Source organism: Elephas maximus, chromosome 22 (assembly GCF_024166365.1).
Source record: "Elephas maximus indicus isolate mEleMax1 chromosome 22, mEleMax1 primary haplotype, whole genome shotgun sequence".
Taxonomy (NCBI): domain Eukaryota; kingdom Metazoa; phylum Chordata; class Mammalia; order Proboscidea; family Elephantidae; genus Elephas; species Elephas maximus.
In genome coordinates this window covers 21,798,192-21,825,786 of record NC_064840.1, presented here as the reverse complement: position 1 = coordinate 21,825,786, position 27,595 = coordinate 21,798,192, and the positions used below count along the sequence as shown (strand labels likewise).

The 27,595-nt window shown below is 56.0% G+C and overlaps 3 protein-coding genes across 4 annotated transcripts in view; 2 read left to right on the top strand and 1 right to left on the bottom strand.

Annotated features, from left to right (window-relative positions):
- Positions 1-11,653, top strand: part of KLHL22 (kelch like family member 22) — a 49,470-nt gene extending 37,817 nt beyond the window's left edge. The window contains exons 6-7 of the mRNA XM_049865674.1: positions 8,408-8,641; positions 10,642-11,653. Of these exons, the coding sequence (XP_049721631.1) occupies positions 8,408-8,641; positions 10,642-11,019 (612 nt within the window). The 3' untranslated portion in view covers positions 11,020-11,653. The remainder of the gene's footprint in view (positions 1-8,407; positions 8,642-10,641) is intronic.
- A 70-nt stretch (positions 11,654-11,723) lies between these two features.
- LOC126066080 (uncharacterized) lies at positions 11,724-15,187 on the bottom strand. The gene is made up of 7 exons (XM_049866899.1): positions 15,089-15,187; positions 14,964-15,029; positions 14,802-14,909; positions 13,625-13,741; positions 12,932-13,000; positions 12,401-12,597; positions 11,724-12,123 (listed from the first exon to the last, which is right to left on the bottom strand). Exons 1-7 carry the CDS (start codon positions 15,185-15,187, stop codon positions 11,982-11,984), a joined length of 798 nt encoding a protein of 265 aa, XP_049722856.1. The 3' UTR covers positions 11,724-11,981.
- Positions 15,188-15,390: 203 nt separating this feature from the next.
- On the top strand, positions 15,391-26,685 carry SCARF2 (scavenger receptor class F member 2). Of its 2 annotated transcripts, none has more exons than XM_049865670.1 (11): positions 15,391-15,551; positions 20,347-20,405; positions 20,505-20,606; positions 20,844-21,363; positions 21,453-21,671; positions 21,814-21,942; positions 22,439-22,542; positions 22,614-22,731; positions 22,915-23,030; positions 24,081-24,233; positions 24,985-26,685. In XM_049865670.1, exons 1-11 carry the CDS (start codon positions 15,391-15,393, stop codon positions 25,893-25,895), a joined length of 2,592 nt encoding a protein of 863 aa, XP_049721627.1. In that variant the 3' UTR covers positions 25,896-26,685. The 2 variants fall into 2 exon arrangements, with proteins under 2 accessions (XP_049721627.1, XP_049721628.1); XM_049865671.1 differs by lacking the exon at positions 15,391-15,551 and adding an exon at positions 15,589-16,196.
- The last annotated feature ends 910 nt before the right edge of the window (positions 26,686-27,595 follow it).

The following is a 27,595-nucleotide window of genomic DNA, read 5'->3' as shown; positions in this document are numbered from 1 at the left end:
TCAGAAAGGGAAGGTGAGAATGGTTACACAACTTGAAGAATATAGTCAGTGTCACTGAATTGTGCATGTAGAAATCATTGAATTGATGTGTGTTCTGTGTAAATTCTCAACAGCAAAAAAAAAAAAAAAAAAAGAACCAAATGGAAATTTGAGAATTGAATAATTAAAAAAAAAAAAACCATTGCCGTTGAGTTGATTCCAATTCATAGCGACCCTACTGGACAGAGTAGGGCTGCCCCACAGGATTTCCAAGGAGCGGCTGGTGGATTTGAACTGCCAACCTTTGGTTAGCAGCCATAGCGCCTAATCACTGCGCCACCAGGGCTAAAAATAACAACTGAAATTAAAAACTCAGTGGGTGGGCTTCACAGCAGAATAGAAGGGACAGAGGAAAGAACCAGTGAACTGGAAGATAGGACAGTAGAAATTACCCAACCTGAACAACAGAGAGAAGATAGACCGGGAAAAAAAAAAAAAGTGAACAGAGCCTCAGGGACCTGTGAGATGGCAACAGAAGATTTAATATTTATGTCGTAGGATTCAGGAAAGAGAAAAAGAGAGCAGGGCTAAAAAAAGTACTTGAAGAAATAATGGCAGAAACCTTAACAAATTTAGCAAAAGATGTATAAACCTAGAGATTTAAAAGAAGTTGTGTGAGCCCCAAACAATATAAATCTAAAGAAATCCATGCGGAGACACATCATAATTAAACTTCAGAAAACTAAAAACAGAAAAATTTTGAAAGCAGTCAGAAAAAAACAAAACCTTACCTTTCAGGGAAAAACAATTTAAAGGACAGTGGATTTTTCATCCAAATCATGGGGGCCAGAAGGAAGTGGTGCAACATTTTTCAAGTACTGGAAAGACTTGAACTGTCAGCTCAGCAAAAATAATCCTCTGGGAAAGAAGCAGAAATCAAGATATTTTCAGATAAAAGAAAACTAAGAGAATTTGGTGCCAGAAAACTTACCCTGATAGAACAGCTGAAGGAAATCCTCCAAATAGAAAAAAGGATGTGATAAAAGAATGAACTATGGAATATCAAGAAGGAACATGAGCAAGAATATGAGTAGACACAATAGGCTTTCCTTCTCCACTTGAGTTTTCTATGTTTGACAGTTGAAGCAAAAATTATAACTCTCTGATGTGGTTTTAAATTTTCTAGAGGGAATGTTTAAGACAATTATATGATAAATGGGGAGAGTAGAGGAACATAAGGGAGGAAAAGCTTCTACACTTCACTTGAAATTACCAGCAGACTGTTAATACCTAGAGCAACCACTAAAAAGCTACATAAAGAAATAAAAAAAACACTATACATAAATCAAAACAGAATTAAAAAAAAAAAAGTTAAAGTAATTCACATGATGGCAGTAGAAAGAAACATTAAAAACAGAACAAAGAAAAAAAGTATAACTGATGAACTTAAGCTCAAATGAGATTATGAACAGGAAAGGTTTATTGAAGAGCAACTGTTTGTGAACAGGGGAGTCTGCTTGAGATGAGCTCATCTGATTACAAATTTTGTTGGTTTTATATATTTAAAAAAAAAAAAATCAACCCATTACTGTCGTTAATTTTGACTCGTGGTGACCTTACGTGTTACAGAGAAGTAGAATTGCTCCGTAGGGTTTTTTGAGGCTGTATTATGGAAGTCGATAGCCAAGTCTTTCTTCTGTGGCACCACTGGGTGGGTTCAAACTGCTAACCTTTAGGTTTGTAGTTCAGCACAAGCCATTTGTGCCACCTAGGCACCTTGTTGGTTTATATAAAAAACCCATTGCCATCAAGTTGATTCCGACTCATAGCGACCCTATAAGACAAAGTAGAACTGCCCCATAGAGTTTCCAGGGAGCACCCGGTGGATTTGAACTGCTGACCTTTTGGTTAACAGCCATAGCACTTACCTGCTATGCCACCAGGGTTTCTGTTAGTTTATATACTCAGTACAATTTAGGGTCTTTCCATGCAAACAGGGATCTTCCAAGGGGGAAATTACAGTAATTGGGTAACATTTGCTTAGTTGGCAAAAGGTGGGCTGTCTAAAAGCAGGGCTTTGGTTCATTACAGTTGTGGATCAGCAGTCTGTAGGTTAGTTTAAGCTTACTTAATCCCTTGTGGTTAGATTTGGTTATTTCAGTAAGTGCTTAGCTGACCTTTTCTGAAACGTCTTTGTTGAGCTGACCTTTTCCTAAAGCTGTCCTTACTAGAAGTTTTCGATTTCTCTGAAGGGTTCCAGTTATGTTTCTGGGTTAAAATTCCAAGAGTCTGACTACTCCTTCTATGTCAGTCCTTGTAAATATAAATAAGGTAAAGTGTAATTTATAATTGGGGACTCCTAAAATTGGGGTTTGAGTAAGGGCATATTTGAAGGTAGTAAAGGCTTTTTTATGTTTCTCTGTCCATGGAAGGGGTTCTGGGGCTCAGTTTTTTATTATTTATGTAGAGATGAAGCCAACTGAGAAAAATTTGGAGCCCATCGACGGCAGTACCTTGTAAGGCCTAAAAATCCACATAATTGTCTTTTAGTTTTGGGTCGCATAAAGGTCTGGATAGTCTTTTGTGTGTCAAGGGACAGAGAAATACCTTTTGAGGATGAATCATGTCCCAGATAGAAGACTGTCTTTTGGGTCAATTACAGTTTATCCATTGATACCTTATGGCCCTTTTCAGCCAATTTATCAAATAAGAAATGGGAATCAGCTTTGGAATTTTCTTCAGAGGTTTAACAAAGCAGAAGGTCATCTTACATATTGAATTTGTGAATTTCTTTGAGAATTTTAATTTTTGTAAATCTTGTTGAAGTGCTTGTGAAAAATAAGATGCTGCCTTGATAAATCCTTGAGGCATAACTGTTCAAGTACATTGTTGATTCTGCCAGGTAAAGGCAAAGAGATACTGGCTTTTTGGATGTACAGGGATGCTAAAGAAGGCTCAGCAAAGGTCAACTGTCATGAACCACTCTGAGTTTTCTAGAAGTTGCAATAATAAGGTATTGGGATTGGGCACACTGAAAAGTTAGGAATAAGAATTGTATTTATGGCTCTCAGGGCAGAGTCTCTGGGTGGTGCAAATGGTTAAGCAGTTAACTACTAACCAAAAGATTGGAGACTCAAACCCACCCAGAGGCACCTGGAAGACCTGCATGGCAATCTGCCTCCAAAAGGTCACAGCCTTGAAAACCCTGTGGAGCAGTTCTCCTCTGCACACATAGGGTCGTCATGAGTTGGAATCTACTTAACAGCAGCTAAGAACAACAACAACAAAGGTCTTATACAAACAGATAACCTGCCCATGAGGTTTGTGGACAGGTAAATTGGGTGTGTTACAGGGACTAGTGTAAGGGATGATTAGACTTTTTTGTATTACTGCCTAAGCAGTGGGTTTGAGTCCAGTCAACACTTCAGGTTTTAAGAGATATTGAGATAACCTGGGAAAAGGTTTTGCTGGGTCAATTGAATTTTCATAGGGTCTACACCTTTTATTCAAACCATATCTGATGTTGATAGGCTTTCAGGAACTTGAGATAGTAAATGAGTTTTGATTTACTAGGTCTAGTCAGTCTTGATGTTGAAGGTAATGAACCTGAGTTTGGGGTAAACTTAAGGGTACAGGATCATCTTTGATCTTTAAAACAGTGTTTTCCGAAGTAAATTTTATTTCACAATTTCATTTTGTTAGGAGATCTCTTCACAGCAAATAGGCAGGGGAAGAATCAACAGATTTAAAAAGCGTGTTTCTCAGAGGTCCTGTAGAGGTTGCCATAGGTTCAAAGAGGGGGGAACCTTTTGGATCTAATTGGGAATTCCCACCACAGATATAGTTTTGTCACTCCAAGGAAGATGTTGATGTAGGGTAGCAGGGTTTATAGAAGACATAGTTGCTCCAGAATCCACAAGAAAAGAGTAGGGATCCCCATTTAATAATATTTTTTGTTCCTCCCTATAGATTTAAGGAGAGTAAAGGGGGCCCCAAAAAACCCCAGTGCCGTCGGTAAAGGGGGCAGTTTACATGAATTTCCTTGGAGCGCGACACAGTGGAGGACCTTGTAGCTTTGATTTTAAGGGTGGGGGATTTTTCTTTTTTTCCAATGCCCTTTTTGTTTATAGTATTGGCAGGTCTTTGACTATGTGTGGGAATCTGTGAGGTGGCTGTCTGTAACTTGGCCGCAAGCAGTTGTTGTAATTGTTGAATTCTAAGTGCCATTAATTTGGAATTTGTATTTGATTTTTTTTCTGTTTTAGGGTTCTTTCAAAATACTTGGCTAAATGTTAGAGCTCAGGCATGGGAGTAATTTCCCATTCTATTTTCTGCCTTTTCATCAAGTGTCCAATTTTATTTTTTAATCCATTTACAAAATGTGAGGATAAAGTAAACTTGGCATCATCTAAGTTCTTGACTCCTGAGTATTGTTTAAAAGTTTTTTCTAGTTTATTTTTGTAATCGCTTGCTGATTCATCTTTTGTTTATATGGTTGAATAACTGTCCAGTCAATTTTTATTGATAAGGTATCAGGAATAGTTCCAAGTAAGGCTTCGTCTATTTTTCTGGCTCTTTTTATACCATTTCTGGAGGCATGAATGGAAGGATCTTTAAGATCTTCGTCAAGGTTGCTCCAGCTACTTTTTCTATTCATTTCTGGGCATCTGCAGGCCCCTCTAGCACATGAATAAGTTGGTAAAGGTCTGGGAGTCAAGGGTTGTATGTTCCTAGAAGAATTCTAAAATCTTATGTAAACTTGACTTGGTCTTGTTTAGGATCAGGAAAATCTTTTTCTATGGCACAGAGTTTGGCTGTGCTCCAAAGTTCAAATTCAGCTGTCGCCAGAACTTCGGGCTCATGGGAGGGTCTGATTTTCAAAGAAAACTGACCTTCCAGAAGATCTGAAAGAAAAGGAAGGGGGTAAAAAGGGTCAGAAGCATGTATAGGGTTTGTTTTTTGAGGGATAAGAGAGTATAGATGATAAGGGGTGTGGACAGACTAGCAGCTGTTCCTCCCAAAGTTAGAGAATTAACTTTATCTTCTATATGCTTTACAGAATCTTGTAGAGAGGCAGTTTGGAATCAGTCTGTCTTTTAGGAGCTTCATTATACCAGTCAAAATAAGCACCCCATTCTTTTTATGGAGTGTGGAATCCCCTTTTTTAGTGCACCTTTTAAATGAACCAGTTTACTCATGTTAAAAGTCTCCAAAGTGGCCTTGGTGTAGTCAGCCCATCTGCTTAAAAACTCACAACACACAGCTCTGTAGTGAGAAGACATGTAACGGGGAACAGAGGTCTTAGGAGGGGGAGGAAAGGAGGTTTAGAACAGGAAGAGCCTGTATTAGAATTCCTAAGATGACTATGTCTAAACTGGGGTCCCCATCAAAATGGCTGTCTGAAGGCACAGGTATTCAGGTACCTTATCCCAAATAGAACAAAAGGGTGACTTACCAAGATGACACCAAGGCTTCAAGTCCAAGTCACTCAGTAAACCAAACCAATCAATAAACCCAGGATCTCAAAATGCAGCGAGCAGAGCTCAGATCCGAGAGAGATTTACCCATCAGACTCCAAAGGTTGGCAAGGGATCAGGGGATGCAAGGGGTCCTGTGGGTACTGACGCCTGGTCACTCACCAACCACAGGGTCAGTCAGGGGCCTTCTCCAGATCCCACTTCTGACGGTATCAATAATTACATTAAATGTAAAGGGTCTGTATACACCAATTACAAAATAGAGATTGGCAGAATGGATTTAAAATATAACCCAACTATATGCTGTGTATAAAAAAACTCACTTGAAATATAATGATATAGGCAGGTTGAAAGTAAATGGATGGAAAATGATATATCATAAAAGCATTAATTAAAGAAAAGCAGGAGTAGCAATATTAATATCACATAAATGAGACTTCAGAGCAAAGAGAATTACCACAGACAGAGAGGGACATTTTGTAATGATAAAAGGGTCAATCCATCAAGAAGACATAGCAATCCTAAATGTGTATGTACCAAACAACAGAGCTGAAGAAAAATACATGAAACAAAAGCTGATAGAACTGAAGAGAAGTAGACGAATCTATAGTTATATTGGAGACTTCAACTTCCCTCTCTCAACAGCTAGACATAAAAACCAGCAAGGATGTAGAAGACCGTAACAACACCATCATCTAACTGGATCTAATCAACATTTATAGAACACTACACAACAACAGAAGGCTACACATTGTTTCCAAGTACCCATGGGACATATGCCAAGACAGACCCTGCCCTGGGCCATAAAATAAACTGCAACAAATTTTTTAAAATAATTGAAATCATACCAGTGTGTTCTCTTACCGTAACATAATCAAACTAGAAGTAACAGAAAGATAACAGGAAAATCTCCAAACACTTGGAAACTAAACAACACACACCTAAATAATCCATGAATCAAAGGAAGCCTTAAAAAAAAAAATTGAACTGAATAAAAATGAAAATACAGTGTCAAAATTTGTGGGGCACAGCTAAGGCAATGCCAAGAGGGAAATTGGTGGCACTAAGTGGCTTACATTAGAAGGGAAGAAAAGCCTAAAGTCGATAATCTAAGCTCCCACCTTAAGAACCTAGAGGAAGAACAAAATTCATCTGTAAACACACAAATAATTCCCCTTAGAAAATGTACAAAAGATGTGAGGAGACATTTCACTGAAAAGAACATTACAGATATCAGATGAGCACGTGAGACGGTGTTCAGCATCGTTAGCCATTAGGGAAATGCAAATTAAAACCATAATGAGATATCACCACACACCTATCAGAATGTCTAAAATAAAAAATTGTGACAACACCAGATATCAGCAAGGATGCAGGGAAACTGGATCACTCCCACATTGCCAGGGGATATAAAATGGCACAGCTACGCTAGAAAAGAGTTTGGCAGTTTCTCTTTAAAAAAAAAGTAAACGTCCAACATACAACCCCGCAATTGCTCTCCTGGGCATTTATCCCAGAGAAATGAAAACTTCTCTGTACATGAATATTTATAGCAGCTTTATTGGGAATAGCCAGAAACTGGAAACAAATCTGATCTCCTTCAAGGAATGAATAGTTAAGCTGGGGTAGGCACACACCATGGAATACTACATAGCCATAAGAAGGAACGAACTATTGATACACGCGACAACCTGGGCGAACTTGGATTGGCTTAAAAGGCCAGTCTTCAGAGGCTGCCCACTGTATGATTGCATTTATATATAACACTCTTGAAAAGACAAAATTACAGAAACAGAATAGATGAGCGGTTGCCAGGGGGGAGGGTGCCAGGGAAGAGGATATGGCTATAAAAGGGTAGATGTGAGTTGTTCATGGTGGTGGAATGTTTTGTGTCTTGACTGCATCAGTGTGTCCTGGTTGTGATATTTTACCGTAGTCATGCAAGATGTCATCATTGGGGGAAACTGGATGAAGGGCATGGGATGTCGCTGGATTATTTTTTACAACTACATGTAAACCTACAATTATCTCAAAAGCTTAATTTAAAAAAAACTCCCCAGTGAAATGGCACGTAAAGTGTTTTATATAATTTAACAACCAAAAAAAAAAATTCCCCAGACTTCCACCATTTATGGGAGAAGACCCGAACTCTGAGTGTGCATCCTGTCCACTGCTCTGTCCCCTGCCCTCTGCCCTGCCCACCCCTCCAGCCTCCCCATGTGTTCCCCAAACAGCCTGAGTGTCGGTGACACTGAGGGGGCAGACTGTGGAGTGCGGAGGTGGCCCGCCAGCATGGAGGTAGAAATAAGTGAAACGCTGAGGACCAAAATCAGAAGTACTGGGTGATATATTTTCTTTGTCCACGCACGTCCATCACTAAAGTGGGTTCACCCTGTGTATTTGATTTTGCATCTCTTTTTTCCTTGCGTATCATGAGTTTCGTATCGCTAAACGTTATTTACAGACAGATTTTGAGAGTAGGGTCAGCAGGCCTAGAGGATTGGTTGACGGCTGGAAGTTGGGGAGGTGGTGGTGACTGAGGGTGGGTTTGTGGTTCCCAGAAAGGCAGTGCCTTCTTCCTTGGCTGGCTCTGGGAAGGATGGCGTGATGTTTGAGTTCCCAACACAGATGGGATTTTTTAGGAGCAGAGGAAGGACAAGATTCGATTTCCCCCCTTGTAAGAGCTCAGAGTCTATCTCCGGTTCTGTAGATGTGTCCCCTATTGGACAGAGGTCTGGAGTCAATGAGTACAAAAATCCGGGGAGCGTTCTGTGAGAACATGAAGATGAGGCTGGGCCTCTGGGCCAGGAAGCTGGTAAAGTTCGAAGCAGAAGGCGGGTGTGGGTCTGTGACCAGCCTCGGGGGAGGCTTACAGGGCCTTGGCACCACTGTCTGGGTCCCCTCCTCATTGCCCCTTGTACCCTGCCTGCTCTCTCCATGGCACTGCATAGGTGTACGCCCATGCAGGCGCAGCGCTGGAGGAAAAGATGTACATTACCTGTGGCCGCAGAGGGGAGGATTACCTGAGGGAAACTCACTGCTATGACCCAGACAGCGATACATGGCACAGCCTGGCAGATGGGCCGGTGCGGCGGGCCTGGCATGGCATGGCCACCCTCCTCAACAAGCTGTACGTCATCGGGGGCAGCAACAACGACGCCGGCTACAGGAGGGACGTGCACCAGGTGAGCCAGCATGGCCTCAGGGCCAGCAGCCAGGGGAAGAGGGAGGTCATTTTCTCTCTCCCACAACCTCGCTGCTTCCTTCTTTGTTTTCTTTCGGGCTAGAGATGGATGTTTCCAGCACAGCGTTCCTCCAAAACCCAGGCCTAAACCCATTGCCATCAAGTCCTCCCACCCCTTCTAGTTGTTACTGATGGAAAAGTTAATAACTGTTTGTTTAGCAACGTGAGCCTTTTTTTTTTTTCTTAATTAAAAATTAATTATAAAGTTAATATAGCCACATTGCAGAAACGTTAAAACTTTAAACTTTAAAAACAGAGAAGGCTGAGGAAAATCACCCAGAATCTGGCCACTGTGACACTGGTTCTCAGCCTTTCTCCCTGCATGTGGTTTCTGCCCAGTCGTGGTCAGAGAGCATCTGCCACTTTCTCCCTGACGCTGGTCCCAGCCGCCTCCCACCTGCTGGCCATGCAGGCTTCTCTCATACTGATGCCCCATTCATGGGATTATAAACTATGCGGACTAAACTACAAGTGATTTTCAGGTATTTTGGGTTATTGCCTTAGGCTAAAGCATTGGTTTTCAAAGTGTGGTCCCCAAACCAGTAGCATCAGTGTCGCCTGGGAACATATTAGAAATGCAGGTCCTTAGGCCCCGCCCCAGACCTGCTGAATTGGAGGCGCATGACATGGGCTAGCAATCAGGGTTTCATAGCCCCCACGGGTGAGAACCGCCAGGCCAGCATGTGAGTTTGCTCCTGCCATCGTAACAAGCCCTCACAAATTTAGTGGCTTAAAATAACGCACCATTACAGTTCTACTCTGTCCTGTAGGGTTGCTGTGAATCTGGATCGACTCAATGGCAGCGGGTATGATATTACCCTTACAGCTCTGGGCGTCGTACACCTGATATGTGGCTCACGGGCTGAGACGCGGTGTCAGCAGGGCCGTGCTTGTTCTGGAGGCTCTCGGGGCCTCTGTCTCCTTGCTTTTTCGGGTCATTGGCAGAGTTCAGTTCCTTGCAATTATAGTACTAGATCCCGTCTCTTTGCTGGCTGAGGCTGGAGGCCATTCCCTGGCTTGTGGTCTGCTACTGCTTCAAACCAAGCAGCGGTGGGTTGGATTATTGAATCCTTCGCACCTTGCATCCCTCCTGCTTTCTCCTCTGCCTCTTGCTTCTGCTTTCAGAGCTCATGTGCTTAGATGGCCCACTCAGGTAGCCCAGAATAAACTCTCCACCTCCGCCATGCCCTTTTGCCACTGAAGTAGCATGTTGCCAGGTTCCAGGGATTCAGGCTTGGATATCTTTGAGGGCATTACTCTGCCTACCACAGCCAGAGAGCGAAAAGTGATGAACGCAGCAAAAAGACTGTGGCTCTCAGTGCATGTTGCCAAATTGCATTCCTGAAGGGTCAGACTAGTGTCGATAGTGGGGTTTTACCACACCTTCTCCAGTGTCGGGTTCTGTGATTTTTTCCCCCCCAAGAGTTGTTAATTAATAGTTGAACATTTGTCAGTGCCTGTCGTCTTATGTTCCTTGCCTTGCCAGTAGATTTGAATATTTTTCTGTGCATTTGTGTGAGCAGGGATAATGTCTTCTAGCACCTTTCAGTGTGTGGAGGAGAATCAGCACCCTCAGACGTACTGGCTGAGAGATGCCTAGCACATCGTGGGAGCCCAGAGGCAGGCAGAGGGATTGGGGTTGCTTGGAGTAAGCGTTGTACCCACGTAGGGGCAAGGGGAGCAACGCTGTTGAGGTGAGGGGCCTGGGCAGCAGACAGGACCAAGCAGCAGCCTGGCCCACAGACAGGATGTTCACACCAGCCACACACTGTCCTTCAGGGGTGCTGGGTCTGCCCACAGTCTGCCACACCCCTCATCCTAGGGGTGATCCTGGGGCCCGTTGGAGAATCCCGGTGTCTGCTCTGGTCGCATCCCACCCAGCCCTGCCCAACAGGCTACCCTGTCCCAGGGGCTGGCTGTCACCTTGGCCTTGCCTTGCAGGTGGCCTGCTTCAGCTGCACATCTGGGCAGTGGTCATCGGTCTGCCCGCTCCCAGCCGGGCATGGCGAGCCTGGCATGGCCGTGCTGGACAACAAGATCTACGTGCTGGGCGGCCGCTCGCACAACCGTGGCAGCCGCACAGGCTACGTGCACATCTACGATGTGGAGAAGGACTGCTGGGAGGAGGGGCCGCAGCTGGACAACTCCATCTCGGGGCTGGCCGCCTGTGTGCTCACCCTGCCCCGCTCCCTGCTCCTTGAGCCACCCCGCGGGACCCCTGACTGGAACCCCGACCGTAGCCAGGCCGACCCAGACTTCGCCTCTGAAGTGATGAGTGTGTCTGACTGGGAGGAGTTTGACAACTCCAGCGAGGACTAGGCCCTGGTGCCAGGTTCAGAGGGGAGGGTGGTGGGAGCTCCGGGGTGGGGGCAGAGGCCCCGGAGGCACCTGGACCAGTGCACTTTACTCCAGGGTGCAGGAGGCCTTCCCCCAGCACCTGGTGGCTTGCCTGCCCAGCCACCCTTTCTTCAAGCCAGCGCCTTGCCAGCCTTCCACAGGCATGGAGGAGTTGTACAGTGTTGTTGCTGTGGACTGTCACAATGAGAAATGTTCACGAGAGGCATGGTCCTCTGAAGGAGTTTACTAGGCCTGTCCCCCTCAGTGTGGACAGGGCCCGCCATCACCAGCTGTCTTGGCCTGGCCCCACTCACTCCCTGGTTCCGGTCCTTGCTAGGGTGAGAAGCCACCCTTCCCCAAAGGGATCTGGCCACTGGCAGCCCTGGGTGGGGAGGCTGGGCACATTGAGCCCCTTTCTGTGGGTAGAGGGTAGGGGAAGCGTGGGGACCGAAGGACGGCAGGGGCAGCTCCTCCGCCCAGCAGCCCACACAGCAGCCCCCAAAGGGCCTCGAGGGAGAGGAGACAGATAAAGTTGTCTGGGACTGGTTCTGGCAGAAAAAAGATCCCCTACAGCTGGGTTTTTCTGATCCCATGTTGTTATTAAATGAAATAAAGCATCTTGCAAAAGGTGTTAATTGTTTTCCTGTGGCCATAGCCTCACTTCCTTTCAGCGCTGTGGCGTGCCTGAGCGGGTTTCCGGGTCAGAGCTGCTGTGGTCCTACAGACTGGTGTGGCAGCGGCAGATGTGCTAAGTCACACTGGGAGGGGAGAGCATCATAAACTCCCAGGGCCTGGGCGGTCACCTGCGGACCAGCTACCTGCCCTGTCTGGTGGCAGCCAGGGGGCACCAGCCCTATCTGGGCACTTTGTCCTGTGGTGAGCTCCTCCCATCCAGGGCACCCTGCTGAGTCCAGTCCACCTCCAGTTAGAAGTCTCTGGGCATGTCAGCAGAGACCCAGCCGGAGGGTCAGGACACGAAGCCTTAGAGGAGTTAGAGTCACACAGGGCAGGATGAGACAGTCCTGAACAGGAGGCCGTCCCACAGGGGTTCTCTTGCCGTCCCATGGCCGGCTCCCCTGGCTGGGTCTGGGGGAGGAGGGTAGACCTGCATTGTCTACAGGTTCCAGTGTGTCTTAGGCACATTGCCCCCAGGGCTACACTGGGGCAGCAGACACAACCCTCCCCATCCACCTTCACCAGTGCTTCCTGGCTCTTGGAGGCATCACGTAGAGCCTGTGCCCCCACACTGGTCAGCTGGGGTGCCTGCATCAGCCTGGGTGATGCGGAGCTTCTGGGCCACACAAAGCCACCCGCCCGCGCCCCCCCCAACATATCCCCAATTGCTTGCCCACAGCTTCCCCACCTGCAGATCCCTACCCAGCAGGCTTTCCCATGGGCACCAGCTAGCTCTTGATCCAGCACTGTGGGGCGCCGCCCTTCAGACAGGGCGTGATTCCCTGAGGCCTGCGCTCCCCCGGTGGACTGAGCAGCACGTGGGAACCGCCACATAGCCTCCTGTGCTGGTGGATGGTAGGAGAGACGAGGGGGCAGTGTATGTGCCTGTTGATGGGATTAGGGGAGGGAGAGGCTGAAAAGGGAAAGGGGCAGGTAGTCACCCAGCCCGGGCTTTCCCGTTGGTGCCCTGAGGAAAAGTGCCCCATTCCCTAGCTAGCCCCCATGTGACATTATGCACATACATCACTTCTAGCAGGACAGGATGGTCACATTGTCTAGTATCATCTCCCCTTCTCAAGGGTTGGGTGCAGTAACATGAGTCCAGTAAGGACCCTTCTCGTGGGTCATGGGCCCACCACTTCGTGTGACTCTGCCTCAAAGGTCAGGGGCGGTAGTACCTGCAGAAGACGATTCTAGAAGAGCGGGTCACCAGAGGTACCTGGCCATAGTGCACCAGTGCGCCGGAGCTTGCTGGTGCTCTCCCTGACCAGAGCCACGAAGGGTGCAGCTGTAAGTTTGCCAGGAGAAGGGGCTCCTGAGGTCCTGTGTAGCGTGGGGTCGGGTAGAGAGCCCTGGAAGAGGGGTCCGGAGAGGGGCAGCAGCCTGGCCCTGTCACTGGCAAGCCTGGAAGCAGCCATACACCCGCCACCTCCTCCTGCCCTGAACTTCAGCACCCAGCTGTCCAGCTGGACCAGGTGCTCAGCCCCTGCCTTCATCCCCATGGAATCCCCTTTGCCTACCAAGGTCGGCCTCCTCTGTGAAGCCTCCCAGCCAGAACCAGCCAGTCCATCTGCAGGACTGAGCAAGCTGGCCTGCTCAGGGGCCAGTGGTGTCTGGGTGCCTGTGGGACCAAAGCTCCCTCCTCCTGGTATTCCCACCTGGCACAGGCCTGGTCCAGGGCTGTCCTGCATTCCACAAGTACTTCCCAGCTCTAAGTGGGGTGCAGGGAGCCCGTCCTCAACACCCCCACATACCATCAGCTGAGAAGCGTGATGGACAATGCAAGGGGGCCATGGGTTGAGTGAAATTAGGCTGGGGACAGTCCTGAGGGCAGTGGGCGACAGCCAGATGTGAGATTAGAAAGATCACTGCAGAGTGGCACACAGATGGGGGATGGGTAGGGATTTGGGACCTTTAGGAAGTCCTGATGGCAGGCCTGGGGTGGGGCATTGTCCAGGGCTGGGTCAGGTGACAGGTCCAGGTGGTGCCTTTCACAGAGGTGGAGTCGGGGGTGTGGGGGGGACCAGGTCTGGGAAAGAAGATGATGCAGTTTAAGATGCCTCATAACTCAGTCCAGCTGGGTCGAGTGTCTCCTTCAGCCCTGGATCAGCACCTCTTAAGTGGGGAACAGGGCCCCCTTGAGCTGCCAGAGCCACTGGGATGGACAGTGGCAGTGGCATGGACCTCCCGCCAGCCAGAGTAGATGCCCCGCCAGCACTGGGAGGGCACTGCCAAAGTTGGATCTGTGTCCAGCTGAGCTGACCCAGCCGTGGCTATTTGCCAGTCCCCTACATTCATGACTTCCAGCCAACCCCACGGATGCCCAGCCTTGCCTCTCCTGCACCAGGGTGGGGCGTAGCGCCCTAGCCTCCAAAGGCCCCACCCTGCTCCCCCATCTACCCCTCTGCTGGCCTGAAGATGCCCACGACCTTCAGCCTTCACCAGGGCTTTTGTCTCCAGCCCCCTCCTCCACTCCACCCTCCACAGGTGAGGGGCCCTCCATATGACTCCTCCTCAAGGAGCCTTAGGCGCAGGCTGCCTGCTACCCAAGAGAAGGTGGGTGCTCTTCCCTGCCGGGGCCCCCAGCCCCTTCCACTCTCTTGGGATCCGTAGTCCATGTTGTCCTCAGAAGACAGATCCCATCCTGGCTGGGACCTGGCTGTCGCCCTTTTGTTCCAACCACAAGGATGTTTGCGTTTCCTGCTGACCCCTCCCCCACCTGCCCTTGGGGCCCTGGATTGGGTCAGCCCACTGGGGGTCAGGCAAGGCCGGGCACCCCTCTGCTCACCAGACCCATAGTTCCTGCCTCCGCTCGGGCTTCCAGGCCCTGTCCGGTTCAGTCTTGCCCCTTCTCACCTATCCTGTGGTCACTGCTCTGCTCTGTCGCCCACCCCGCCTGATGCAGGAGCCGGGCACCTCCAGTACCTTCTCAAGCAGAACCCACCTCCTAGGCTCCGGCCCCTTCTCCCCTTGTCAGGACATCGAGGTCTCAGTCCCCAAAATCAAGCGTTGCCTCGACCCACACATGTTAGGCCATTCTATGCCCGTCCCTAAGGACATCCCCTCATCCCATGCCTCAGGTCCTGTACCCCCAGGCCTCCAGATTCAGGCCGGCCGGGTGCCAGCACCTCGCTCACTGAGAAGGGCCGGCGTTGCTTGCGCTGACGCGTGAGAAGTGTTGGCCGCACAGTCCGCCACTACAAGGGAGCTTGGGGCCTCTTCCTGGGCCGTCTGTGGGCTCACTCCCTGGCCGGTTCCGAGGCGCTGGGGCTAGGAAGGGGGATCTGTCGCGCCCGGGCCTCGTCTCGGGTGGATGCCTGCAGAGGTGAGGGCGAGGCGTGGGGATGGAGGACTATTCCGGCGGGCCCCGCGGCACCTTCCTCCCCCACCGCCCGGCGGGCGGGCCTCCTGCAAATTCTCCCCCAAGTTTGCGCGCCGGCCCGTGGGGGCGGGGGGCGGTGCGGAGGGGCGGCATCGCGGCCGGAGGGTGGGGTCTGGCGCGCGGGGCGGGCGCTGCCGCCTGGCCGGCCGCGGCTGGCCGGGGATCAGGGAGCCGATGTGGAATTTCCTGCCCGGCCGGGCGCCCCTCCTGCCGCCCCCCGCCCGGCCGCGCACTCCGCTTCCGGCCGCGCTCGCTGCGGCCGCACCCGCGCCCGCCCCGCGCCTGCCCCGCGCGGCATGGAGGGCGCAGGGCCCCGGGGGGCCGGGCCGGCGCGGCGCCGGTGGGCCGAGGGGCCGCCGCCGCTGCCGCCGCTGCTGCTGCTACTCGGGCTGCTGCCTGGCCCCGCGGCGCCCCAGGAGCTGAACCCGCGCGGCCGCAACGTGTGTCGCCCCCCCGGGTAGGAGCTCGGCCTGGAGAAGGGAGGGGGCCGGGGGTCGCTCGGGACCGGAGTTCTCCGGCGTTGGGGGAGGGGGACGCCAGGGGCCTCTCACGCCAAATGCGCCGCCCCGCGGGCCCCTGAGCCGCCCTCGAGACGTCCGCTCCGCTCCGGGCTGATCTTGGGCATCCGGCCACGACGGTGCCTCCGAGGATTTCCCAGACGAGGAGTTGGCCGAAGGGGGAATGATGTGGGCGCCCGGAGGGGTGGCACATGATGTCCGAGATTTCAGGAAAGGCCCGGACACAGGGCCCCCCGGGCGGGGTGGTGAAGTCCGGCCGTGGGGAGAAGCTGTGGCTGGGCTTTCTAGGGAGCAGGGACGGCATGTGCACAGGTCCGCGCCACGAGCGTGGCTTGAGCCGGAGGTGGAGGCTTGAGGGGGAGGAGCAGCTGGCGAGAAGTGGTGGCCGGGGTGGTCTTGGGGCAGGCGAAATTTGGAAGCACAGATTTGTGTCTTAGAAAGAGCATACGTGGGTCAGAGGAGGGTGAGGATGGAGGCAGGCACCAGGGAACCGGCGCTCAGTGTGGACCAGGAGCGGGAGTGGAGAGGACGGTGACGGGCGCCCGGGACAAGAGGATGTGGAACTCCCAGCGACTCTTGCTTGGGTAGGGACCCCGGGTGTACTAAGTGGCCGCGCCTAGGTGGGACGCCCCACGGAGGCGGCTGGGGATGCTGGTGTGGGACAGGCAGGGGGCAGCCCGGCCGGAACCTGCGCCTAGCAAAGAGCCGAGGCAGTAGTGGGTGCAGGGGTCGGGGGGCCTGGTCGTCCGGCCAAAGGCCAAGATGAGGTCAAGGGCATCTCGCGCTGAGGCGAGGAGCTGGTGTGTGGGGTGCCTTCGCGCGTGGTGGGGGCGCCGCATGGGCGAGAAGCCGCGAAGGCGATCTTGGGTCTCCGGGCTGGGTCCCATCCGTGCGTCCTGGGCGGCAGGGCCCGTGGAGGCCGCGTCCAGAGCTCAGCAGTCGCCACAGACAAGGGGCTGCGAGGGGCCGCGCGGGGTTTCCGAGCGCCGATCCGGAGGCGCTCAGACCCCTCCCCGCCGTGAGCCCCGCCCCCGGGGCGGGGGCTGGCCTGGCCAGCCATCTGCTTCACATCGACGCCGCGCCGCCTCCCCGGCCTCCCCGGCCCCAGGAATGCAGTGGCGGCTGCGGGCGGGACGCGCCTTGAGAGGGGGAGGGCGCGATCGCCCGGCCCTCGCTACGGCCCCAGCTTCTCCGTGGCTGCTCCGACATTCCCGGGGACCGGCGGGCCGGCGGTGGTCTGCCCCTCTGCAGTCCCTCACCGTCGGATGCCTGATCAGGGAGGGGGCGTCAAGGCTCGGCTGCTGGGATCCTGGCTGGGGACCCTCAGCTCCCACTTCCCTTGTTGAGACAGGTCCCCATGGGCAGCCTGGACCAAAAAGCCCTGGTTCGGCCCCCTCTCTGCCAGCCCCATAGTCTCATTGGGCATGTTTTCGACTCCGTAAAATGGTGCTGGTGATGGCACCCACCTGGCAGGCTGGGGGATGCCTGTGACCATGTGTAAAGATGGTTTAGGGGAGGAAGGCCCCTTGAGACACTGCCTGCTGTCTTTTTCCTTACCCTCCCAGGGCTAGGCAAGGCCTGGCCAGGCTCCCTTCCAGCTGCCAGTGGGGAGCAGGGAGTCAAGAGAACCAAAGGGAGCACTCCACCAATAAGCCTGTGCACCTACTGTGTGCAGGCTTGTCCTTGGGTCAGATACAGCAGCGGAGACTCCTCCCTGTGCCTGGAAGAGGAGACACAGCCAGAGATGCAGGCTGGATGCTGGGGAGGACTACTGAGTTGGAGTTCCTGTTTCCTGTGGGATGATCTGGGGACACCCCCTGTGGGGCCTGCAGGAGGAGGTGGGAGCCCTGTGGGAGTGGGGTTGAGCATCCCTGAGGTGGGAGAGCAAGGAGCCATGGGGGCTAGACAGACCTGTGAGGGGGTCCTGGAGGAGAGACCAGACAAGGAGGGTGGGCAGGCCACAGGGGGCTGTCTGGTGTTCTGAGGATTTGGGGGTTTTCTCTGTGGGATATGGGAGCCCCAGGGCTCTTTGCACAGAGGAAGTGTCAGGCCTCACTGCCAGGTGACTGTGCACTAGGGCTGATGGGCGGACGCCATTGGAAGTCAAAGAGAAACTGCAGAGAGTTATCTATGGTGGCTCACACAGGCAAGGGAGGGGAAGCATTCAATTCTAGACGTCGTTTTGAAGGCAGAGTCAGCTGCTTCCTGGTGGATCTGGTGTGGACTCTGCGTGTGTGAAAGAGAGAGAGGAGTCAAGGATGCTGCCTGGGGGTTGGCTTACTAGATACAAGGATGGGGACTACCTGAGATGTGGACTCTGGGGGATGGGGTGTCAGGAATTCAGTTTGGACAGGTTGCCTATGAGACACCGGCAAGGCCTCCCTCTGGCCTGGCAAGAGGCCCCCAGGCAGTGTGGAGTCCAGATGAGCCAGGCGAGATTCCAGAGGAACTAGCGAGGAGAGGGGAGAGTAGTGGTCTGGGCTCAGGCTCTTCAGGCAGACACCAAAGAAGAGGTGGGTAGGAGACCCAGGCAAGAGTGGGGTCCTGGTCCTGGTCCTGGTGGCGCATACTGCTGACAGGTGCCTGAGATGAGGATGGGCCCTGGGGGTCCCACCAGGGTGGCTGGAACAGGGTTTGCGAGGGACGGATGGCACTAGCCTGGGAGCAGGCTATATTCTCAGCTTAGCTGTCTGTGCGGCTTGGGCAGGGCAGAGAGGTTTAAGATGGGAAAAATTGTGGCTGGTTGGTTTGTGGGTAACAGTGATCTATAGTGGGTGCTCCAAGGGGCCCAGCTCCCCAACATCTTGCCAACTCACAGAACTGTCCCCTGCACCAAGCCCTCTTCCTGCACCTCACCTTTGTAGGATCTCGAGAGGACTCCCACCAGGGCTCATTACCAAGAGGGAAAAGCCCTTATTACAGGCTTGTTGTTTCTGGTGAACCCTGAGGAGGGGAGGTGTGGGACGAGGGGTGGTGAGCCCTGCTGGAGTGAGCCCTGGGTGCTTGCCATGTTGGGGGTGACAAAGGGGACACAGAGGCTTCTGGGAGCCTGTTCCCAGAACTTCCTGGTTCAGCAGGGGCTGGAAAAGAGACAGTGACTTACACAAGTACAGCCTGCATCACCACTCTCTCAATCCTTCCACCAACCCGCAGGCCCCATTCTGCAGTGAGGAGCCTGAGGCTCAGTGAGGTTAGGCCTTGTGCCTGAGGTAACACAGCATGGGCAGACTCAGGAATCACACCCAGCAAATATGGCCCTACAGCCAGTGCTCCTCATCACAGCGCCAGGGTAGAAGGTGGTCTGGGGCAATCCAGGGCCATCTGGGAAGGCTGCCTGCAGGAGGAGACCCCAGTACAGAACTAGTGGATGGGACTGCAGAGGGACGGGCGGAACTGTTCCAGCAGGATCTCCCTGCAGATGGACACCTGGAGGCCATGGGGTCAGGGCTCGGTGGGTGGAGATAGTGGGGGCGGAGTCTCTGGTTTCCATTTTTATTTGTGAAAAATATGCTGGGCCCTTCACTCCCTTTTCCTGTTCCACAGGTCCCACTTCTGGCCTGAGGGAGAACCAGTCCTTTAGGGGTGGGCTTTCTTGGAGGACTGGTGCCTCATCCACGGTGTGGCCATTATCCTGAGCTGGGGAACGGTTGGGGGCCGTCCTCTACAGTTTGAGTAGGAGACCTTCATTCCACCTTGACAATGGGGTAGTGTGGGGCCTGCTACAACCTTTCCCTTCCCACCCCCATCTGCACCTCACCAGGCTCCTCAGGTCCCTTCCCCGCCTTCTCCCACATCTTGGTTCTAGATTCAGATCCTTCTGAAGAAGCAAACTTCTTTTCTCTAAAGTGTGATTGGCTGCTATGTGCCTTTAGGATCTGGTGAAGTCCTTTTGGGTCTGGTGGAACCCTATGAACCTGGAACCTCAGTGGCTGTTCCTTTTCAGGCTTCTCTGCCCCCAAATATGGGGACAGCCCAGCTCAGCCCCTGTGGCCTCTGTCCAGCAGTCACCTCTTCACTTGGGCAGTGGCCTCCCAAACCCAAAATCGGGGAGACTGCCAACCCAAAGTGTGACAGTTATAAATTATTTACCTTCTACTGAGGCACTATCATGTACTTTGTAAAGCCAAATGTAGTTAAACAAGATAAACACAAGTGTAAACAGATGCTCTTAAAATTGCCTTCTTCCAAGTCTTGCCCCCCCGCCCCATGTGTGCCACTCCTCCCTCCAGAGCCCCACTTGGTGTGGAGTTGACACCTCACACTCATGGTGTGTACACCCACCTCAGAGCTCCTCACCTGCCCATCCACCATGGCGCTTAGCCCCAACTGGGCCTCAGGACATCCTTCTGTCCCTCCAGCCCAGCCAGTCCTGGCACATCCCAATCCCTGACACCCATCTGGCCAGGCTCCCACCCTCAGGGATGTCCCCACCCAGCCCAATGGCCAGCCTCTGTGCTGCTTCTCCTCCTGGGACACTTGGAACCTCCTTTCTCAGGTCTAGTGGCTGGAGAAGGAGGCTCTTGTGGGTGGGGTTTGGGAAGACCTTGGAGGTCAGGGCTGTTTGTGGTGTGCCCTCCCCTGCAGAGTCTCCTGTACCTACAACAGTGCCCGGCACAAGGCAGGGCCTAGGTAGGTCACCACTTCCCTACAAGTCTGCTACAGCAGAGGCAGAGAGGTAGGCGGGGATGGGAGAGGGAGGGCCACCAGGCTCAGGTGCCCTCCCTCTGCTCGCAGCTCCCTGGTGCCTGCGTGCTGCACCGGTTGGAGGCAGCAGGGGGACGAGTGCGGAATAGGTGAGTGGGGCCTCCCGGGGGCCTGGGCAGAGGTGCGGGGAGGGTGGAGAGGGGTTAGGGGCCCGCACGCGCGGCAGCTTAGGCCCCTCTCGTTCCCAGCGGTGTGCGAGGGCAACTCCACGTGCTCGGAGAACGAGGTGTGCGTTCGGCCCGGCGAGTGCCGCTGCCGCCACGGCTACTTCGGTGCCAATTGCGACACCAGTAAGCGTAGGGCGGGGTGGAGTGGGTGCTGAGCAACGGGGCAGGATCCCAGACGGATGGGGCGGGGCCTGAGCTGGGAGGCTGGGTCCGGGGAATGGGGCGGGGCCTGATCTGGGGACTGGACCCGGCTGGAAGGACCCATAGGTCTGGGGTTGGGACACTCCGGCAGGTTGCGGCTTGGCTGGGGTTGCCCCCGCGAGTGCCCGAGCCTTCTGACCCCTCCACTCGCCCCTGCAGAGTGCCCGCGCCAGTTCTGGGGTCCCGACTGCAAGGAGCTGTGCAGCTGCCACCCGCATGGGCAGTGCGAGGACGTGACCGGCCAGTGCACGTGTCACGCGCGGCGCTGGGGCGCGCGCTGCGAGCACGCGTGCCAGTGTCAACACGGCTCGTGCCACCCGCGGAGCGGCGCGTGCCGCTGCGAGCCGGGCTGGTGGGGCGCTCAGTGCGCCAGCGCCTGCTACTGCAGCGCCACGTCGCGCTGCGATCCACAGACGGGCGCGTGCCTGTGCCACACAGGCTGGTGGGGACGCAGCTGCAACAACCAGTGCGCCTGCAACACGTCGCCCTGCGAGCAGCAGAGCGGCCGCTGCCAGTGCCGCGAGCGCACGTTCGGCGCGCGCTGCGAGCGCTTCTGCCAGTGCTTCCGCGGCCGCTGCCACCCGGTGGACGGCACGTGCGCCTGCGAGCCCGGCTACCGCGGCAAGTACTGCCGCGAGCCGTGCCCCGCCGGCTTCTACGGCCTGGGCTGCCGACGCCGGTGAGTGCGGGCCCGAGGCCCGGGAAAGGGAGGGGAAAGGGCGGCCCGCCGGGCCCTGCCGAGCCCATCGCCTCCCACTCCTCCCCAAGGTGTGGCCAGTGCAAGGGCCAGCAGCCATGCACGGTAGCCGAAGGTCGCTGCTTGACGTGCGAGCCAGGCTGGAACGGCACGAAGTGCGACCAGCCGTGCGCCATGGGCTTCTACGGCGAGGGCTGCGGCCATCGCTGTCCGCCGTGCCGTGACGGGCATGCCTGCAACCATGTCACTGGCAAGTGCACGCGCTGCAACGCGGGCTGGATCGGCGACCGGTGAGCAGCCAGCGCCCGCATCGGGCCCCAGAAACGTAGCCCCCCAGCTCTTCCTCCCCCTGAAGGCCCTTCGCGGAGGACGCTGGGGACTTTGGGTCCATTTGCCCCGGTCCCCGCTGACGGCCCCTCCCCGCCTTCCGAGGTGCGAGACCAAGTGCAGCAATGGCACGTACGGCGAGGACTGCGCCTTTGTGTGCGCCGACTGCGGCAGTGGCCACTGCGACTTCCAGTCCGGGCGCTGCCTATGTAGCCCTGGCGTCCACGGCCCCCAGTGAGTGTCCAGGAACCCGGGAGGGGCTGGGGGACGCATGCCCAACACAGGAGGCTTCAGCCAGACCCCAGGGGCTGCTATGCTGTCCCAAGAGGTGAGGCCCAAGGATGGCCTCTCTGCCCTGGTCGGAGCCTGTGGTCAGTGGGCTCCTGAGGACCTGCAGGGCCGAGGTGACCCCGAGCTGGCATGCAGAGAGCAGGGACCTCCGCTTACAGCCAGGGGTCTGGTCTGCCAGACCCTCTTCCCGTCCACAGAGGAGCCAGCCCTAGGAATGGGCGTTGCACCGGCTAACCACAGCTCCGCCCCCGAGACCTCTCCTGCTGGTTGTGTACACAGCCATTCATGTTCAAAACTGACCACCCACTCTGTGCCGGGAGGTGGGGTGGAATTTAAGTCCTTGGAGAATGGAGCTGGGGAACCTGGCTCCGTTCCGGGGCAGGGCGGGGGGCATCACTAGAAGGCCGTTGCGGGCGGTCCTGACCCCGCGTCCCCGCAGCTGTAACTTGACGTGTCCGCCTGGGCTCCACGGCGTAGACTGCGCCCAGGCCTGCAGCTGCCACGAAGACTCGTGCGACCCAGTCACCGGTGCCTGCCGCCTGGGTGAGGGGCGTCCCGAAGGGGAGGTGCGGAGGGGAGACTCAGTGCCGGTGCTGACCCAGGCCTTCCCGCAGAGACCAACCAGCGCAAGGGCGTGATGGGCGCGGGCGCGCTGCTCGCCCTGCTCCTCGGCCTGCTGCTCTCGCTACTCGGCTGCTGCTGTGCGTGCCGAGGCAAGGACCCCGCGCGCCGGTGAGGCCCCGCCCCGCCTGGTCAAGACCCGCCCCACGCTCCCTGGCTCAGGCCCCAGCCTCTCTGGCGATGCCCCGCCCTTCCCGGCCCCAGGGCCCGCCCCCTCTGTTTCTGCGCCCGCGGAGATCGACCTGCCCTCTCCAGGCCCGGCCCCGCCCCCTAACCCAGGCACCGCCCCCTCAGGGAGCTCTCGCTGGGGAGGAAGAAGGCGCCGCAAAGGCTGTGCGGGCGCTTCAGCCGCATCAGCATGAAGCTGCCCCGGATCCCACTCCGCAGGCAGAAGCTGCCCAAGGTTGTAGGTAAGGACGCCGGCGCAGGGTCTTTGGGGAGACACCTCCCGACGCAGGAGCCTGCTGGGAAATGGGTGGGCGTGGGGAGGTGAGACCAGTGGGAACGGAAGAGGGGGGATTCTGGTGCGGGTCAGCCGGGAGCGGAAGGCGGAACCCTTAGGTGTGCGGGAGGCGTAGACCCTGTTTCTGTGAGAGGGGGAGATGTGTGAACATCCAGCCCTGGCCCTCCCCAACCCAAGTCTGCACAAGAACGCTGCGCATCCCAGTGCTTAGCTGTAGGGGAACGTGCGCGCATGGAAGCGCCCTCCTGCCAGGATCCCTGGGCCCTTCCTGGGAGGCGGGCGATCTGGTCCCTCTTCCCCTCCAAAGGGCCGACACAGAAGGGGTGGCCTTGCCCTCCCTTTTCCACTGGATTCAGAAACGGGGACCGGGGATGGGGAAGGGAGGGACAGCAGAGAAAAAGCTTTGGCCCACCAAGCAATGTGGGATTTCTGGACCTAGGTGTGGGGGCTGGATCCCACATCCCCTCTGTGAAGTGAGGACAGGCTGGCCAGCCTCTAGGGTCCAGTTGTGGGTTCTGCATCCCTGGGGGCCAGGCCTTGTGGGTACAGCCTGCTGAGATGGGCCTGAGCCAAAAGGCAGCCTTGACACAGCACATATGGACTCAGAGTGCTTCCAGGCTCCTTGGGTGCCACAAGGCAGGGTCCGAAAGCACTGCTTAGAGGCCCCAGGGCCTGGCCACAGCCAGGTGTCCTCTCCAGCCCTGACTGCCACCTTTCTGACCCTTCCATGCAACACTTCAGCCCAACTCTTTCCAGCACCCTGGCTGCCCCCTTGCTTTGCACCTTTGCGCTGCTGTGGCTGCTCTCTACCTGGTTCACCGCTACCAGTCCTGGCCTAGTGTCACTCTGCCTGTTGCCTGGCACTGGCAGTCTGAGGGCAGGGCTGGTCACAGTCACTCCATCAACATCATGGCAGAAGGGCTGGTGAGGGCCTGTTTCTGAGGGCACAGGCTGGGCAGGCCCGGTCCCTGGCATCCCTGCCTCACTCCTCCTCCAGTGGCCCATCACGACCTGGATAACACACTCAACTGCAGCTTCGTGGAGCCGCCCTCCGGTCTGGAGCAGCCCTCCCCTTCATGGTCCTCCAGGGCCTCCTTCTCCTCCTTTGACACCACTGATGAAGGCCCCGTGTACTGCGTACCCCACGAGGGTGAGTATGGCTATGCCTGAGTCTTATCTCCAGCCCAAAGGTCAGGAGACAGCAAAACATTTCGACAAAAGCTCTTTGCTCCTGGAGGGCAGGCAGCGGAGGGGCTTGGCGATGCTGTTAATGGGGAGTGGAGAGAGCAGAGGCTATGGAGCTGGGTGGGCTCTGGGGAGATGGCTGAGCTGTCCTGGCTCAGACAGCCCAGGTTCACTTCGGGTGGAGACCAGGGAGAGCGAAGACTCTGAGGCAGGGTGGAAGGGTAGCAGAGGAGATAGGAGGAGTCCACAGGACAAGGGGGTGTGCCTTCACCTGCAGCCTGAGACCCACAGACAGCAGAAGGAAGCCTGACTGGCTGGGATTCCGGCTCCTCCGGACCATCCCCCCTGTGTGACCTTGGGCAGGTGACTAACTTCTAAGCCTCACCCCTTAAAGTAGGATAACGGAATCTCCTTGGGGATGGAAGGCTGAAGGATTAAATTTGATGGTTATTTCTGAGGCTGAGGGTGTGGCTGGGTAGGGGTTGGCGAAGTGCCAGGACCCTGCCCTTCTCTCACGTCCTCGCCACGGTCCCACACCCAGGAGCTCTGAAGGTTTGTGGTAGGCGCTGTGAATGCCTAGGCCGACAGGGCGCGTTGCGAAGCGGGGGTGGTGGCGCGACGAGGGAAGACGTGGGGTTTACGCCCCGAGGCTGGGGGGGCCGAAGTTCTTGCAGATCTTTCTGGAGGCAGTGACCGCCTGGCTCTTCCCTTGGCAGAGGCGGCAGCCGAGAGCCGGGACGCAGAGGCCCCGGCCGTCCCACCTGAGGCGACGGCGTCATCCCCAGAGCCCCTGACCACACCGGTGTCTGCAGAGGAGGCGGCGCCCCTCCCCGCGTCTTCGGACAGCGAGCGTTCGGCCTCAAGTGTGGAGGGGCCCGGCGGGGCGCTGTACGCGCGCGTGGCCCCGCGCGAGGCCCGGCCGGCCCGGGCTCGGGGTGAGGCTGGGGGCCTGTCGCTGTCGCCCTCGCCAGAGCGCAGGAAGCCGCCGCCGCCCGACCCCGCCACCAAGCCCAAGGTGTCCTGGATACACGGCAAACACGGCGGTGCCGCCGCCACTGCTCGTGCGCCCTCGCCACCGGCCCCAACACCCGACGCCGCGCCCAGTCCCAGCAAGAGGAAAAGGACGCCCAGCGACACGTCGGCGCTGCCGGACGAGCGCGGCAGTCCCCGAGCCCGCGACCCTGCCCCGCGGCCTCCAGGGCTGGCTGAAGAGGCGCCTGTCCCCGCCGCGCCCTCGCCGCCCCGGGCCCGGGCTCGAGGTCGCGGCCCTGGCTTCCCAGAGCCCGCAGACGCCGGCGGACCCCCGCGCAGCGCGCCCGAGGCCGCCTCCATGCTGGCCGCCGAGCTGCGCGGCAAGACTCGCAGCCTAGGCCGCGCCGAGGGGACCCCGGGCGCGCAGGGCCCACGGGAGAAGCCGGCGCCGCCGCAGAAGGCCAAGCGCTCGGTGCTGCCTGCCTCCCCGGCCCGCGCGCCCCCCATGCCCGAGGCACCAGGGCTGGAGAAGGCAGCCGCTGGCGCACCCGCACCCGAGACCCCTCGGAAGAAAACGCCCATTCAGAAGCCACCGCGAAAGAAAAGCCGGGAAGCGGCAGGCGAGCTGGCGAGGGTGGGCGCGCCCACTCTCTAGCAACGCGTCGCCCGGCCGTACCCGCAGCTTCTCCCCGGCTTCGCAGCGCTGCTTCCACCCCGCGTCTGCGCCCGCGGCTCCCGCCGTGGGCCTGGCCGGGTCAGCCTCCCATTGGCCTGCTGGAGCCGCGCGGCGGGAGGCTGCGTTCCATTGGCTCAGGCGCCAATTGCGGCTCAGTGGCTGGCGGGAAGGCCTATCCGATTGGCCGAGGCCTGACTTAGCAGGCGACTCCTCATTGGCCGAGTTGCGGAGTGCTCTGACCCGCCGGTGTCTCGCTGGCCAAGGTCAGGAGGGTTCGGCCTAGAGACCGCTTCTTATTGATCGGAAGTGCACAGCTGGGCTACCTTCTCATTGGCTGGGGCCAGAAGCCGTTCCTCTCCGGCTGCCTTTCATTGGCCAAGGCCTGGCGCCTTTGGCTGGAGGTGGCTTTCCTTGGCAGTAGCTGCAAGCTACTTCCACTGGCTTGGCCCCAGGGCATTTGGTTGACCGGAACCTGGGGAGGAGAGCTGGTCTCTGCTCCTCTTGGGCCTCCGCGCTCCCAAGCTCAACCCGTCCACCCTTCCCTACCCTGGTACCCCAGCCTGGCTTCCCCAGCCCTGGTCTCTCCGCTGTCAAGCTGGTTTTGATGGCCTCCCCACACCCACCGTGGGCATCCCAGGGGCGACTCCAATGGCCAAGGGGACGTGTATTTATCGGCCCACGGCAGGGCTGCCCTACCCCACCCGGGTGTCCCCGGATGGGATCCTCCCGGCAGAGGCTTGGCCAAAGCTTTCTTAATAAAAGTGCCTTTTCCTTCTGTGTGCTGATTGCTTCCTGGCTGCAGGGGAGAGGGTCATGGAGGGGAGGCCTCAGCAAGGATGTCACCAGAAGAAATTGCGCATGACTGTCCTGATCTGCACCTCCATCCCAAGACTCCTCAGCCTAAATGAGGCTTTAAGGCCCCAAGTGTAGGTCTCCCAGGACCACATGGAGAATGGGCCCTGTCCATTGTTCATTCTTGTATCAGGTTTATTGAGTGCCTGCTGTGATCGGCCCAGTCCTGGACTGGCTCCTGGGACACTGATCCTTGGTGGATGAGGCTGGACTTTGGGCTTGCCTCAGAGCGGTGCCTGCCTCCGGGAGTGGCCACTTCTATTTAACTGGGGGCGGAGAGCTGCTTGCTGTGGCTGGCGGGGGCGCTGGAGGCTGGGGGCAATGGGTTGCAGGCGCACCTCCAGCCAGGCCTCGCCTACCGCAAACAGGACGGGCTGCCGCCACACAGAGCCCCGCTGTCAACCTCAATGGGCTCCTTGTCCTCAGCCGGAAACTCTCAGCACAGGCCTGACCGGCCGCTGCGCAGGAGGATGGAGGGAGGGGGAGACGCCCACCTCCTGGGCCAGCCGTTCTGCGGCTGCCAGGGCCTCACTAGGCCCCCTCTGACTGGACTTCCGTCTGTGATGATTTGTCCTACCAATCTCCTCAGGCCAGGCCTCTTGAGTGACTTTCCTAAGCCACAGACCCTTTCTACGGCTTGCTCTGTCTACCTGAGAGTCCGCGAGTGATGCAAACGGTTAAACTGCTTGACTGGCATCTGAAAGGCTGGAGATTTGAGCCCACCCAGAGGCACCTGGGAAGACAGGCCTGGCGATCTACTTCTGAAAATTCAGCGATTGGAAACACACGTAGGGTCACCATGAGTCAGAGTCAACTCCAAGGCAGCT